The 16,263-nt window shown below is 42.2% G+C and overlaps 1 protein-coding gene across 3 annotated transcripts in view; it reads left to right on the top strand.

Moving 5' to 3' along the window:
- The window catches only part of pik3r3b (phosphoinositide-3-kinase, regulatory subunit 3b (gamma)), a gene marked incomplete at its 5' end in the record, with an annotated part of 15,251 nt that extends 12,890 nt beyond the window's left edge, over window positions 1-2,361 (top strand). Inside the window, 4 exons of one of the 3 annotated variants that reach the window (XM_080723432.1) lie at window positions 1-143; window positions 1,141-1,215; window positions 1,361-1,531; window positions 2,009-2,361. The exon at window positions 1-143 is cut by the window's left edge and continues 27 nt beyond it. In XM_080723432.1, the coding sequence (XP_080579558.1) occupies window positions 1-143; window positions 1,141-1,215; window positions 1,361-1,531; window positions 2,009-2,207 (588 nt within the window). In that variant the 3' untranslated portion in view covers window positions 2,208-2,361. Of the gene's footprint in view, window positions 294-1,140; window positions 1,216-1,360; window positions 1,532-2,008 lie in introns of all 3 variants that reach the window. The other 2 variants (XM_080723431.1, XM_080723433.1) reach the window with 2 other exon arrangements.
- Between the last annotated feature and the right edge of the window lie 13,902 nt (window positions 2,362-16,263).

The following is a 16,263-nucleotide window of genomic DNA, read 5'->3' as shown; positions in this document are numbered from 1 at the left end:
GAGGCCTTCAACGAGACCATCAAGATCTTCGAAGAGCAGTGCCACACGCAGGAGCGCTACAGCAAAGAGTACATTGAGCGCTTCCGCCGCGAGGGCAACGACAAGGAGATTGAACGGATCATGATGAACTATGAGAAGCTGAAGTCTCGGCTGGGAGAGATCCACGACAGCAAGGTGCGCCTGGAGCAAGACCTAAAGACGCAGGCCATGGACAACCGCGAGACGGACAAGAAGATGAACAGCTTGAAACCTGACCTCATTCAGCTCCGCAAGATCAGGGACCAGTATCTAGTGTGAGTATTAGAGATCAGGACCGAGGCCATTGGACATGACAGAAAGTTCAATACGATATCATGCTTTTATGCTTGAGTGAAGAGCTCTTGAGGCCACTAGCGTTGAGGCCACTGTTTAGTGTGGAAATGGTAGGAATAAGATGAAGGAAACATCCAACACGGTAAAATACTTTTGAGGGGACTTGATACCGTGTCCTTAAGATCGTGTCTGCCTGTTGAATTGACATCCTTGAGAACTACTCGTTTTAAATACATCATATGATATTAATCGAAAAGGCTATGATACACATACCTGGTGCCCTGCTGTTGATAGAAATTTACAAAACTAGATATGTTCTGAAATGCTGTCTGTCCCAACTTCCATGATGTAGCTGACAGTTTAACTCAGATGAACATAAATGACAGGCTTTATGAAGGGGATACAGTCAGTGATAGTGGGACTGTATCCCCAAGCTGTGAAGTTAGGGGGAGGGGGCACCTGGTGCATAACCATATTGGAAACTTGTGTTTCCTCTTAGCCAGGGCCCTCCCTTGGGGGAATCTCCTGAGTTAGAGGCCCTGGCTTCTAGGAATGTGCCTAATAGCATTAGCAGAGTTGGCACTGTCCCAACATTAACTCTACAAAAAAATAAAAATCTAATTAGCATGGCCTTGCGTAACAGTTTGCTTGGAGTCGTAAGCTTATTCAGTGTGCCGTAGAAGAATGATGTTTTAAATGAAAGAGACCTTTTAAAGTGATTCCTAGTTGTACTAATTCCCCCAACTCTCTCTCCCATGCACCCCGCCCTCTCTCTCTCACTCTTGTTTCTTTCTCTACCCTCTACTTTCCCTTTCTTGTCGTCTGCAGCTGGCTCAATCACAAAGGGGTACGTCAGAAACGAATTAACGACTGGCTGGGGATCAAGAATGAAAACACTGATGAGTAAGTCGAAACTTCACTTAGTAAAGAAAAGACATTGGGTTTCATTCAGTGTATTATGTACAGGTTAACTTTACACTTCTGAACCTCGGGTTACCCCGCCGTGTCGATGCCACTACATACTGTATCTTGTCTCTTGCGTATTCAGAGGGTACTTTGTGACAGAGGAGGATGAGAACCTGCCCCACTACGATGAGAAGAGCTGGTTCGTCGGGGACCTAAACAGGACGCAGTCCGAGGATCTGCTCATTGGGAAGCCGGACGGCGCTTTCCTCATTCGAGAGAGCAGCAAAAAAGGCTGCTATGCCTGCTCTGTTGTGTAAGTACTGTACACCAGGATAGAACCCCTGACCCGATATTAAAAAAAAACACTTCAGTAACAACTTAAGCATATACCTTTACCTTCACTAATACGTATGTAAGCTACGATCAGAGATCATTAGCTATCGTGGCAGACTGAATGCGTTAAATCTTGGATTTTCCTTGGCATACAGTAGCCCAGTGGTTCCCAAACTTTTTAGCTTGTGACCCCAAAGCGAGACTAGAATTTTGCCAGCAGATCTACAAGCTCACAACGCGGCTTCTTGTTTTCTACTTTATGGGATTTCTTTGCTTTTTCTTTGATTTCTTCATGAAATTACTGAAAAAAACTTTTTTTGAAAATGTTTATTGAAAATGTTTGAAATAATACCAAAACATAAGGGACCCATAAAAAATGTTCTGACCCACTGTTTGGGAAACAGTGCAGTGGCCTAACATTGACTCTCTCTCTCTCTTGTTCATTGTTGGTCTCCAGCGTGGAAGGCGAGGTGAAACACTGCGTCATCTACAGCACGCCACGAGGCTACGGCTTCGCAGAGCCATACAATCTGTACAGCAGTCTGAAGGACCTGGTGATCCACTACCACCAGACCTCCCTGGTGCAGCACAACGACTCGCTCAACGTGCGCCTGGCCTACCCCGTCTACGCACAGATGCCCTCCGGACGCAGATGAGCCCTGCCGACCACCCTGCCTGGACGCAGTCAGACTGACAAAAAGAGAAAAAAAGACTTGGACAAATGAAACCAACCCCTCAAACCCCCTTAGTGGTGAGAAAGGGCGGGGAGGGGGAAGGCGGAAGGAGGGCACTCAAAACCTACAAACCCCAACACCAGACAAAAGGTTAAAAACTAAAAGAGATACAACATAAATGACTTAAACACTTGCTGCAACACACACGTCAGCCACCTTGGAGTTATACATATATATTTTTACTAGAACATTTTTCGGAGGGCATTCTTTCTAAGACTGCTTGATTTGCACAAGGAAGTTTTAAATGTTTGTGAATGTGAAAAAAAAGCAACGGAAGGAAGGAAAGAAGGAAAGAAAGAAAATGGAGTAGGAGTGCTTCAGAGTTTCAGGTTGACCCCGCTGCTACCTAAACTCCGGCTTAACAGAAACAAAAGAAAAAGACAAAAACAAACAATGACAAAAAACGACGTCAAACAAAGTTCATTTCCAGTCTTGCTTTATTCTTTATTTTCCTTTTTCTTTTCATTTTTTCTTTTTTTCCCCCCATCCTCACACTTCTGTTATCACAATCTTTTTGTTGGTTTGGAGTCGTTTTTCTTTCTTTCTTTCTTTCTTTCTTTCTTTTCGACCTATGAAACATTTCCTTTTGTTTACTCCTAGCTTGTTTGCTAAACGCAAGAGGATATAATAATGATGATGATGTCAAGTGTCTGTTCCCTGTCCCTCTACGAAAAGCAAAATAATGTAGCATAACAAGACAACGGGCGCTCCTCCATCTAGATTGCTGCTGAGGGGTTTTGGGGTGGGGTGGGGGGGAGGGGTGAGTCAAAGTGGGGAGGGGGCACGAGCGATACAGAAAAGGTTTTGTAGTCTTAAAAAAAGAAGGCTTGCTTTTATACTAATTGTAGAGAGGTGTTTTCTTTTTTTTTTTTGTCCTTGCTTTGCTGGAACATAGTTTTTCCTTTGCCATATGTTAAAATGGTAATGTTACAGATCCAGAACCATAGACCAAAGTTGGTGTTGAGCGGAGGGGGAGCGTGTAGAAGTGCACCGTTGTGTGTTTACTAGTGTTTTTGAATGGCGATGAGGAGAGGAAAAAGCAACCCGAGTGCTTCATTTGATACCACACATGAAAGCATTTGTGAATTGGACCACCAAATGGTACACGCAGAGACTCTCACCACCATGGCCGACTTTCCAGGCGGTCGAAATAAGAAGCACTTATGCCAGAGCAAACTGCGTTCAAGGTTGCGAGTGGTCCACTTTGCCGAAATCATCCTTCTCTGAGCAAAGAGTGTGAAAGAAACAAAATCCAGACCATAGAGCCTTTTATGTGTGGTGTCAAAGAAAGAGAGAGAAAGAAATATGTGTATGCTAATGTCTGTGGTTTATAAACTGGGACTGTTTGTGTATCTGTTACAAAAACCTTCAGAGATAAGCTTTGACAAAAAAACAAACAAATGTTTTATGTGTAACACAGAAGAGCAGGTAGAGGGAGGCGATGTGCTGACCAGAAGACACATGCTTTAGATGATACAAAAAACAAACAAAAAAAACTTGAAGAACGTGCAATCCAGCGTTGTGTTATGATTATGTAGGCTAGCAGTCAAGCAGCGAGAGAGTGAGAGATGCACTAAGGTTCCCCCGCCGCTGGGGTCCAGAGAGATAATCACAGTGCACAGTGAAGCTTTTGAAGTGATATTCTTTTTTTGTTTTAGTTTTTTTTTCTGTTTTCTTTCTTTTTTTGTTTGTCTGTTTTATTATTTTACTTTTTATGACTCAAAAACTTCTTATCTGGTGCTTGACTTTATAACCAGTGAAAACATTTCATGTCAAAGAAAAAGAACAAGTCTATTATAACATCATCGCACAATAAAAAATGTTTTCAAAAACTGACGAAAAACCACAACCAAGTTGCGTTCTCTTCTTCCTGGAAACGAGAATTCTCTATTCTGATTGGCTGTTGTCATCACGCCCACACTGAGTCATTGGCTGTAATTGGGCAGTTGCTAGGGGAGATGTGTGTGAGACAATGGGGTCAGTGTTGTTTCCCAGACGTCTGTCCCCTCCCTGCCCGTCTCTGCTAATCTAGGGCCCTATTTTAAGGCCTCAATGACAAGGGGAGGTTAGCAGAGCTCCATGGCGCTGATTTAGTGACCCTGGCTGGTGGCAAACAAAGACAGCTGCTTAGCCACACTCGGGCCCACTTCATCCCCGTCTCCAAATTCACACAGCAGGCGTGGTTTTGGCTCTGTTTGGACACAGCTCCAGCACCAGTCAAATGAAATGACACAATAGCAGATCTGTAGATATCGGCCGGCATGCCCGCGACTACCACATGTGGGACATGAGCGTGTAGAGATCTTCAGAGCAGGAGCGGCCGGCTGGTTACAAAGTCAGACAAGCACCCGTCTGTCATCCACAGTGTCTTTCATAGTTTGATGAGGCAGAGCGGGGGTTCTGTTGGACACACATACACACACACACACACACACACACACACACACATGCACAAAAACTAGTATGGCTGTAGGAGAATGTCTTGGATTGGAGATGTAAGAAGGAAAGCAGGCTGTTGTTTTGGGATATGGTGCAGTGGAGTCATTGCGAGTGAATGATACAACCTTGGTTGTAGCCCACCGCATGTATCAACACCTGTGCCATTGTTCCCACGCCGACACCTGACTGCGACACCTTTATGTATTGGCCTCTCCTCCTCCGTCTCCCCCCTCTCATGCCCTCGGTGTAGGGTTGTGAGAAAGAATTTGTTTCGATCATGGAGGTTGGAAAAACTAAAAAACTTTGATAGAGCCCTTGCAGTGGGGTATGGGGGGATGCGGGGGGTGACAACACGTCCCTTCCGGAGTGTAATGCCTAATTTATGCAACGGCATACTACGGCATCGCGGACCAAAAATACCAGCTCTATTGGCTCACATCACGTCACATCCGCAATGCGTTGTGAGCTTATAGATCGTCTATCTTTGGCGCGGGATGCGGCCATACAACGAAACATGTATGGGGCTTAAATCAGCTTTATTTGTGTTTGTTCTGTCCCTGCATTCCTTGTTTAGCAAGCAGCAAGAGGAAAATGAGTGGACAATATCAATACGACCGGTCAGTTGGAGGTTTACCCATAGTCTGATGTCTTCAGACTTTGAATGCTGACTGGTCTCCACTGCTTGTTTCTTCCTAGATAGGTTTTTTAGGCAGTCTTGGAATGGTGCGGGGGACAAGAGGGCGGGGTTGTTGATATAATATTGAATGTACCGGTACAGTAAGACCAGTTTGGGCCCAAAGCGCTTTTTAGCACCGCGCAGTCACGAGGGTTCATCGACATTTCATAGAAATAAGTTGGATCTTAAACTCTTGTAGGTGCTTTTGGGAAAGAAAAACAAAACACAACCATCTCCGTTTGGTCAAGACCCTAAGGTTGGAACACACCTTTTGGTCCACGGGCAAAGTTTACCATACCACACGATGACGCCAGCGATTTTGAAAAATCAGGGTTTTTTCTGCATCCATATTTTACAGCCACACCATCCACTCTCAGTCGATTAAGCTACACCATCACGTCTTTGACATTTTAGCACGGGTGTCCTCGCATTGAGAGGTTTGTCTCACATGACTCGCCGTAGATCTTAGAGACCCCGGTCACTAAATCAATCTAGTCTTTCCTCCCTCTCCATTACCACCGTTTGAAGGTTGTAGATTCTTTTGTTTTGTTAAAAAAGGGGTACTGAAATGGTCCCTAACTGTATTACTTGAACTATTGCATTGCTCACTGTTGAATGTCTTTATACGAAAATATACATTTATTGAAAGAAAAAACAAAAAAAAAACAAAGATATCCCTTTTGTTTTATGCTGAGCGGGGCTGAGGTTTGACTTTTTAAAGTTTTATGACAGATGTACAGTATTCGTTACAGATACAGGCATCATATAGCTACATTATGTGGAGGGAAGGAAGGAGGCGCTTTATGAAACTTTCTCAGAGATACGCTCAAATCTTTCACTTCACAGAGGGCTTGTCTGATATTGCACACATTTATCATCTACAAAAGATTTATGTTAAATACTTATTTTGGGTGAATGTCTGCGTGTGTAGCCTATGTATGCATTCTTGGTCACACACATTTACATTGAGTATATATCATATGTGAAGCTAAAACAAAACACAATTGTAAGGGTTGTTTTGAGTAATTGCCGTTCTTTGACTGTTGTTTTCTTTCCTCAATACGTCCCTGACCCCCAACATTTAGACCAAAGATTTCAGTTAACTTCTTCTATCCTTCTGTTGTTGATCATTCAAAAGGGATGTTTCAATGTTACATTGTATGACAATAATGTCTCCATTGCCTTGATATCACCAGAACTCAGAAGCTAGTTTAATACCATAGTTGTTTTGTTTGGATGATTGCTAGCTAGCTAGGATTCTTTTACCACTTAAGCCCTATTTTATACATGGTCGTACAATGGTGTCTGCAAAATCTAGCTATCACCTATAACGACTTGCCCAATATAGGGACTCCAGGTTAAAAGTGGTTAAGGATCATCATAATAATGGATTAATGAATTAGTATTTAACAAAATGCAAACGGTTACTTCAATTGTATGTCAGAAGGATCTGAAAATCCTAGTTTGATGATGTCCCTGTCGCAGGCTTTTGAAAATGCTACAATGGCACCCTAAGAGCCCTGTCCCTTTCTGTTCACAAAATAGATAGTTCACTAGGCAGAGGTTCATTTTTATAGATCCATTTACTTCTGAAATTGTAGGTCATTGTGTGCCATTGGTGTGATCCATGTCATGGCTTTTAAAAATGTCTTTATTTACCAAAAAGTCCAAGAGTAATATTTCTTTTTTTTTGTTTTATTCCACTCATATTTGCATATTTTGACCACAGGTAGTTCAGTTTGCTATTCTCTCTATCTTAGTATCTCTGTGCTGGAAGAAAGCATGCGCCACCAGTATCCTGCAGAAACCTGCCAAAACATTTTCTTTTCAGGAAAACTTTCTCAATATACAGTATGTCATAAATGATTGTCGTGCAGTGTCGGATGTCACAATATATAAAGACAAGAATAAAAATGCACCAGTTCAGTTGATTCAAGTTTTCCGCCCGACACGGGCGATTTCTCGTGTCTCACCTCAGAACACATGCAATATTCCCTTTTCTGTCTGTCATCACAAGGTTTGACTGTCAAACTGACAAAGAGTGTTTTCCTTCTGGTGTGATCCTCAGAATGTGATTTTAACCACTTAAACCCTCTATTCTTTGTAAAAAAAAAAAAAAAAAAAAGGACAAGAGTTTCAACTGCAATTGGATAGCTTTTTCTCCCTTTACACCAAAACTCTTTGCCAAAATTGACTATCTACAAGCATGTAGATCTGCAATCGTTGCTCCCCCCAGAATTGGAATGCTGGGGTTCAAGTGGTTAAAATGGGGATACTGTATGCACATGGTTGTACAGTTCTAAGGACACCCACAAGGGAAGAGCAGTTGAACAGGTTGAGGGGGACAAACCAAAATAATCCATTCTATATCTAGTTTTCTGTTTATCGACTGTTTGGTTGAGTTTTCTCTTTTGGAAAACATCAACTCTAACAATAACTCCAGGAACAGGTTGAGGTTTATACCCTCACAAGTAAATATACAATAATCACCTCCACAACTCAAATGGTGCAGCCCTAGTAACAAAAGGTACAATATTGCACTTTTTCTTTTTCAGAGTGTCTTTTATTCTCACTACATCCCAGGACTGTTAAAATAGCAACTGTCTGTTGTTCTTTTACTACTTCTACTACTACTACTACTACTACTACTACTTCTTGCCCTTGAGCAGTTCTGCAAAGTTTTATTTGCAGCCAGGTTTGAATATGTTTGTGATTCTCACCAAGGAGTCTTGTGTGTTCTTACCACTGCTTAACTGATCACAGTACCCAGCACAGCTTCAAGGAGTACAGCTTCTTATATATATATTTAAAATAACTTTTAAAAAAGTACTAAAAAAAAGAGTTTTAAAAAAAGTGTATAACACCCCCTCCTCGCCCTTTTACCCTTTTGACATACGTACAGTTCCAGCATGCATCTTTGGTACTCTTGACTGTTGTTTTTTGTGTATAAAAGGAAAAATGCTTAAAAAAAATGTTTTGGAAAAAGAAATGAAAAAACAAAGAAAAAAAACAACTGTTATTTGTCTGTTTATGGTGTATTCAGATCTGAATTTAATATAGCAAACTTAACGTCACTGCTTACAGCTGAACTAAGTTCCAGTCCTTTGTTGTGTCAGTTGTATGATTGCTATAAGAATGTAATGCTGAGAAGGAGGACCATGTTGAACAATTTAACAACAAGTGCATATTTGTCTGCTTCCATTTCCGCATTGAACGAGAAATAGTCTTGATTTTTATTGACTACAGATTTAAGTTCTGTAACAAATAACCATTTCAAAAGGTCAAGACAAATTTAAAAGCAATAAGACGATGGTTCGTTTGAAATCAGATACCACTACGGATGAAAGGACTAGTACAGTTTACTGTATGCTTTTGAACCGTTGCTGTAGAATTGCTTACTAACCACTTAAACCCTACAGTATACGTCATTGACCGGGGTCTATCCTTGGCCCCCTCATTTTCTCCCTATACACTATATCTCTTAGCCAAAAATAACAGATCTACAAGCTCACAACGCGTCATCTCGCAATGTGTTGTGAGCTTGCAGATCTGCTATTGACCTATAATGACATGACAGAATAGGGACTCTAAGGTTCATGTGGTTAATAGTGGTGATGATAAAGATATCTTGTCTTGTACAGCTGTCTATCTTTGATCCTCTTTCTCAGTATTACCCTCTGCCATGTTGCTACTGGCTTCTCTACTGTAGGTATTCTCTCGTTTATCATTTGGCCCATCACAGTTCACTTTATTTTCTTGTATCTGTTGCAATAGTTGTTGGTTGTAGAATCTCCATTTGTTTATGAGCTGAACTCATGTACGTTTATCAACGAATCTCTGCCATATTCAGTTCTCTTGCAGAATAAAGAGAAATATTTTGTTCAAGTACAAACAGCTGGTTTTTGTGTGTGTTTTTATGTTGGGGTGGGTCAGCTTGATGATGAACCATGAAACCTATTCCACAATTTTATCACAAGCTATGTTGTCATAGCCAAGCACATGTCACGTCTTTTTATCTTTGAAATAGAGTCCAGCAGATAATAAATTCTAGAAAAAAGTGATGCTAGCTAAGGGAAAGTAGTTAAGAATATGTTTAACACACATTAAATTAATGTAATGGTGATATGATAGCACTGATACTAACCATACCACACACACAGGATTTCATTCATGCTGGAGCTGGCCAGACTTTTAGTCAAATTCATGAGCTCCAGCACATAGCACATTTTTTAAATATTAAAATCTAAATGCTAGACATGAATATGACATGACTTGCTTAAAGGGAAATTAGGTTTGCGTGACATTTAAACAGTTAATGGTGGCTGTCCAATGTGTCAGCTTGTGCGATCTAGAAAGACCTCTATCAAGTTCTGAGGCTGAAACATTAAATTAGACTGCAGCCCCAGTTGCCATGGAATTATGTTTCTAATATATTGGCCATTTGTGAGATGTGTGCATGGGGCTGGAACAAAAAGATTACAAATTAATTACTAGTTTGCATTTACACACTCCAGAAACTCAGATTGTATGACTGTGGTTTCATAGCAGCGTTTAATAAGACATTTTGTGGATCAAAGTGCTTTAGATTTAAAATGCATCTGGTTTGTAGACTGACGGATGGAAAAGTGGGGCCATAGTCAATAGTCAGTATATAGTCAGTACCATAGTCAATACCATAGTCAACCATAGTCAATACCATAGTCATCCATAGTCAATACCATAGTCAACCATAGTCAGTACCATAGTCAATACCATAGTCAATACCATAGTCAGTACCATAGTCAATACCATAGTCAACCATAGTCAGTATCATATTCAATACCATAGTGAACCATAGTCAGTATCATAGTCAATACCATAGTCAACCATAGTCAGCACCATAGTCAATACCATAGTCAACCATAGTCAGTACCATAGTCAATACCATAGTCAGTATCATAGTCAATACCATAGTCAACCATAGTCAGCAGCACCATAGTCAACCATAGTCAGTATACCATAGGATCCTGATGAGACTGCAGAAATATGAACATATCATACCCATACTCCATTCTGTACACTGGTATTCAGTCTCCTCTTGGATAGAGGAGATACCCATCAGTGCATCCACAGCAGCCCCCTCCTATCTAAAGGAACTCATCAAATCCCTGACCTCCACCCGCTCCCTCTACTCTGGAAACTCAAACACACTCAAAATCAAAATGACAAAACTCCGCACCATGGGAGACTGGGCCTTCTGCTCAGCTGCTCCTCGGCTGTGGATTGCCCTCCCTGACCACCTGAGAGCGCCGCAATCTGTTGACGCTTTTAACTCATTGACTGCGCCGCCACGAGTTTCCCGAGTTATTCCCGTTGTCTGAGGCTGCGTAGCCCGAGTTTCACGAGTTGGGGCTGTTTTCAAGGTTTATGCAAAAGTACACTTTCCCCTAGCCTGTTACAAAATGTCATGTTTCTATGATAAAAGGGTGGTTAAAAATCACACATCAAAGTCAGCTTGTTTGAAAACAAAGGAGAAATCGACCTCCCCAGTCCCCATGACCCAAAGTGAACTCATTTATCAGGACACGGCTTCAGTTCTGCCGACACAGTGCGGCGCGGCCGCAGCAGTGGTGAAACAAAACTAGCAGATCTTCAAGCAGACCATTCTGCATGAATCAAAAACATTTTCACTTGAAAAGCTGTGACCTGCTGCACTGGGTCACCCTAACTCTAACCCACACACAGCTCCATACCCACACAAAAAAGTTCAAAGTTTCTACAACAAAAGTTTACCAAAACGGTAAGACCCAGCAAGAAAACAATGGCTACATCAGAGCCTCGTAGCAACCGCCCGGCCTCTCAGGCCTCTCTATACCAAAACAAGCCAACACAAACACATCAACAACACAGCAACACCTCCCAGATGAAAGCATTGACAAATCAACACTCAAAGTGTTATAAAAGTTTCAACATAAACTTACCTCAGTGTGATGAGGAGAGCGTTGGTGTAACACACACACACACACAGAGAGAGACAGATAAGTCCAGTGCCGTTTAGTGTCAGTAGATCAGTAATCCTATAGTTTCATTCGTGTAGTTTTCTTTTTCTGTTTGTGAGCGGGTTTCATGCCCTCACCGCGGCACAGCAAGCGCCCGACGGCTAGCCATGGTTCGCCGGTCGCCTCTGATTCTGGTTCCCGTCGCGAACCAGCCCGATCCCTGGACGCGGGCGAGGGGCTAGAGCGCCTCCATCGAACCCCGGTCCTGGTCAGATCACCATGGATGCCTTTCTAATCGCCAATTTGCCCCGTCCGGAGACGGATACGGAGTACGAGACGGATGAGGCGGCGCCGCCGTCCCAACAACACACACCGCGGGCAGACATGGCTCCACTGCCCGCACTCCTCACGCCGGAATCGGTGGCTTGCGTGAGGCCACGCGAAGAACGCTCTGCCATGCCCATGTCGCCGAGAGATAACATCGAGACGCTCTCCCAGTCCCAGAGTGAGATGTATGTATTATCCATATCATTGATCCATTCAAAAACAGCAGATAGCAGTCAGTGCAAGTTCACAGCGCATCACTTTGTAGCCTACTTTCCTGACTAACTAACTTTCGCTAAATTATTCACTCGATCAAATGATGTGTACTGTACAGGTCCGTGTCCGATGCAGATGATGTCATCGGCAGCACTGATGATTGTCAGAGCAGTATAATCAGAGAGTGGTGTCACCGCGGGGTCAGAAACAGCGCTGGTCACGTGGTTCATTGTCACTTTACACCTCATAGACTTCAATGCATTTTGTAAACTTCCGGTTGGCCGTTTATCACTATACGCCAATAGATGTGTGCGTAGAAGACCTGGCCCCATGAAGTGAACGGGAGTGACGCAACTCTCCATTCTAGGGCTCTGATGATTGTGAGTGGCACCCCCGGAGAGCAACACGCAACCGCAAAGACGACCCTTTCTATGCGCGTAAGTTGTGCACATGGATGCAGCACACATTGCGCGCGCGTGCACACACACACACACACACACACACACACACACACACACACACACACACACACACACACACACACACACACACACAGTATATTCTGTATAATGTATTTATTTATTTAGATGAGTAACTAATCGCTCTGGGTCTACTAAATGCCTAAAACATTTCCCATGTCAATATGTTCAAAATAAAACAGCATAATGGCAAATATAAATGTATTTTTCTGTTCAAGTTATTCTAGTCAAGGTATTGATGTTTTGTCATTACCCATAACAGTAAAATACATATTCCCATTTTCACCATGCAGTACCCCTGCATACCCATAGTACACATACACCCACAGCAAACCTTTATGTATCTCATATAGCATTGATGCTTTTCACACACACACACACACACACACACACACACACACACACACACACACACACACACACACACACACACACACACACACACACACACACACACACACACATGGAAACAGAACTTTTCATTCAATTTGAGGAGTAAATAATGTATTTTATTTTGGTATGCGTTTTCAGAAGCTGATCAAGGAAGTGCTTCTCTGTCAGGCACTGGGACACAGAGACCTTCAAGCAAAGGAACAGGCAAAGGTAAGATAAAAATAATGATATTTTTTTTATATATATATATATATATATATATATATATATATATATATATATATATATATGTGTGTATATATGTGTATATATATATATATATATATATATATATATATATATATATATATATATATATATATATATATATGTGTGTATATATATATATATATATATATATATATGTGTGTGTGTGTGTGTGTGTGTGTGTGTGTGTGTGTGTGTGTGTGTGTGTGTGTGTGTGTGTGTGTGTGTGTGTGTATATATATATATATATATATATATATGTGTGTGTGTGTGTGTGTGTGTGTGTGTGTATATAGGAGCTCCTGAGCTTCACCGAAGCCATTGTCGAAGCCTGGTGCACCCCGCGACCCACCCAACCCCTCTTGCCCGATCCTCGGAGTGTGAGGAGGTCAGCCCATGTCCCTGAGAAGATACCGCCCAGACCACGAAGGAGAAACCCTACAAGGGTCTGCTACATCTGCAGCAAAATACATAAGAAAAGGAGTGAGACCTCATTCTACTGCCCTCTGTGTCTTGTGCCTTTGCACAGGAGGCTTTGTTTCGAACGGTACCACGCAGAGATTGACTATGAGCATGCAAGCGGTGCTCGACGTCGACGATAGACAGACACATTTTGATGACATGAGTGTAGACATACTGTGTACCGATTTGTGTGATTTTAGGGCAAATTCTGTAGGAGCAGTGTCCAAAAATGTGTTTGAAAAAATCGGCCTGATGGTGGCGCTATATGGGACAGATCCATTTTGATGACATGAGTGTAGACATACTGTGTAGCGATTTGTGTGATTTTAGGGCAAAATCTGTAGGAGTAGTGTCCAAAAATGTGTTTTGAAAAATCGGCCTGAAGGTGGCGCTAAATGGGACATATCCATGTTGATGAGATGAGTGTAGACATACTGTGTACCGATTTGCGTGATTTGAGGGCAAATATTGTAGGAGCAGTGTCCAAAAATGTGTTTTGCAAGAATCGGCCTCATGGTGGCGCTAGAAGAGGGGCATGTGAGAATTGATGGGTGGAGGTTGTAGGTTGGCAGGCAAGGAGTGTGTGTGCGAAATTTGGCATGGATCGGGGCAACGGTTGCGGAGATACGATGTGACGTGCAAAAGTGTGACGTGTGACGGACGGACAGACAATGTGCCCATTACACTGTAAGAAAATATTGTTTTTGTTTCAAATCATAAAGTAAGCATCTGATGTAATAAATAAAGAGCTGTGAGTAAAAAAAAATGAGTTGTTTGCTTGAAAAGAGACCATTCACAAAAACTTCTTTTTCTCCAGTTGTTATTCTGAGAGGGCTTGGTTTTGGTGAAACAAGGGTTTTCAAATGGCTATAACTAAAGAAGTGTACATGATAAAAACATAGTTTTTTTTTCTGTGGAAACTAGAAGTTATCCTCTTTCATCTGGGCCATGGCATGACATAGTCATCATTAGACAGAATTAAAAAAAAAATGGTAAACATGGTAAAAAATCAAGAAATGCTTGGCAACCTAGCTTGATAGTTCACTTTTAATGGTGGCAGTCAATGAGTTAAAAGGGGACTAAAAACCTTTCTTTTTAACAAGGCATTTGTCTAGGTGGACTTATTGATGCCGCGTTTGTTCTTAATTTTTTTTAGCTGTTTATAGTTGACCGCTGATCTGAATTTATTTTTAATTTTTAATTGAATTATTTTTAAATCCTTTTCTTTGTTTTCAATGTAACAATTTGAGATTTGTTTCAAATATTACGTGCGTTATTCAGTTATTACGTTGAAATAGGCTCTCTCTCTCTCCCTCACTCTCCCTCTCTCCCTCCGTTCCTCCCCGTCCCCCTCTCTCACTCTCGCTACTGTATTATGTCCATATTTGGCAAATCAATTTGCACTGACTTCAGGGATCTCCATATCTGGGCATGTGTCATCAGACACAACAGAAACAGTTACTTCTATGCACAATTGGTTATGTCCCATATTCGGTACTAGTACTGACATAGTCAGGTCGGGACTCCATATTTGGGCATGGCTAACACAGAACGGATGGATATAAAAGGGACACAATGACCGCAGGTTGCACAAATCGGTATTGTTAGACAACGGTTTCTGCTGTGTCTGACAGCAGTGTTTGTGACATCCACCGTCGACCCAACTTCAGGGCTGGCAATTTTAATAAAAGAGCCTGGCATGCTCGGAAATGATGTAAATAGGGAATGAATGCCCCACCTTTAATGCAAACACCATTATACCTGTTGTCATAGGACCCGTTTTGACCATCTGTGTGCATTTATGCCCATATATGGAGATATCTGTGTCTGTGTGCGTCCATGTTATGCCCATATATGGACATCTCTGCCTCTCCCTTTATGCTCATTATCCTAAAGGAGTTCGCTATAAACAATGTTGTCAGTAATGCCCTTGTCATTATCCACAATGACAACTTTTACAACCTTTGGAGAAGGCTGTGTAGAGTTGGCCATGAGCGAACACAGGTTGAGGCAAGTAGATGCCAACTCGTTCATTCTCTTGGCCCTGACCCTTATTGATGGTAACAGAGAAAGCTAAATGGATAGGGAACTGTCGTCTAATGAAGGTGAAGGGAAGCTCACCTCTGTCATAGTGAGGTATTCTTGGTCCTCTTTGTGCCTACTACAATCTCACACTCAATGACTCTCATCATTTGCATTACCACCTTTCTGGTGCCATTCTTGAGAGTGCGGCCAGGACCTGCTTGCAGGTTTCTAAGCAGCATGAGGTCGTCCAGGTCCAAATATGGGGCTTGTGAGGTCAGACTTAATGAGATGTGTCGGGTATCTCCATATATGGACATTCAATACGTAACCATGGTAACCTGTCAACTGCCCCACCTTTTAATGCAAACCCCATTATACCTGTTGTCATAGGATCCGTTTGACCATCTGTTTGCCTGTGTCCATTTATGCCCATATGGAGATATCTGTATCTGTCTGTCTGTCTGCGTCTACAGTATTTTATGCCCATATGGATATCTCTGCAGACACAGTGTCAGTTCCGGAAAACACTGATGTCAGACATTAGCTCCACATACAGAGATTCCGAACCTTTCGCGCCTGTTCCGTAAAACCGCGTATCAGGTCGGGTCGAGGCCAGGCACTACACTCCCTGCTGCTGCGGGGAACGAGCGTGCCGAAGTCTGTGTAATGCAAACCCATAGAGTATATATAAAATAGAGAGCGGACCGGCCCCGCCCCCACTATCATTTCAATGCAAGTGC

This window comes from Nannobrachium achirus, assembly GCF_963921795.1.
Source record: "Nannobrachium achirus genome assembly, chromosome: 1".
In the NCBI taxonomy this organism is placed as follows: Eukaryota; Metazoa; Chordata; class Actinopteri; order Myctophiformes; family Myctophidae; genus Nannobrachium; species Nannobrachium achirus.
Note: the sequence above shows the minus strand (reverse complement) of the source record. Positions and strands in the feature narration are given on the sequence as shown.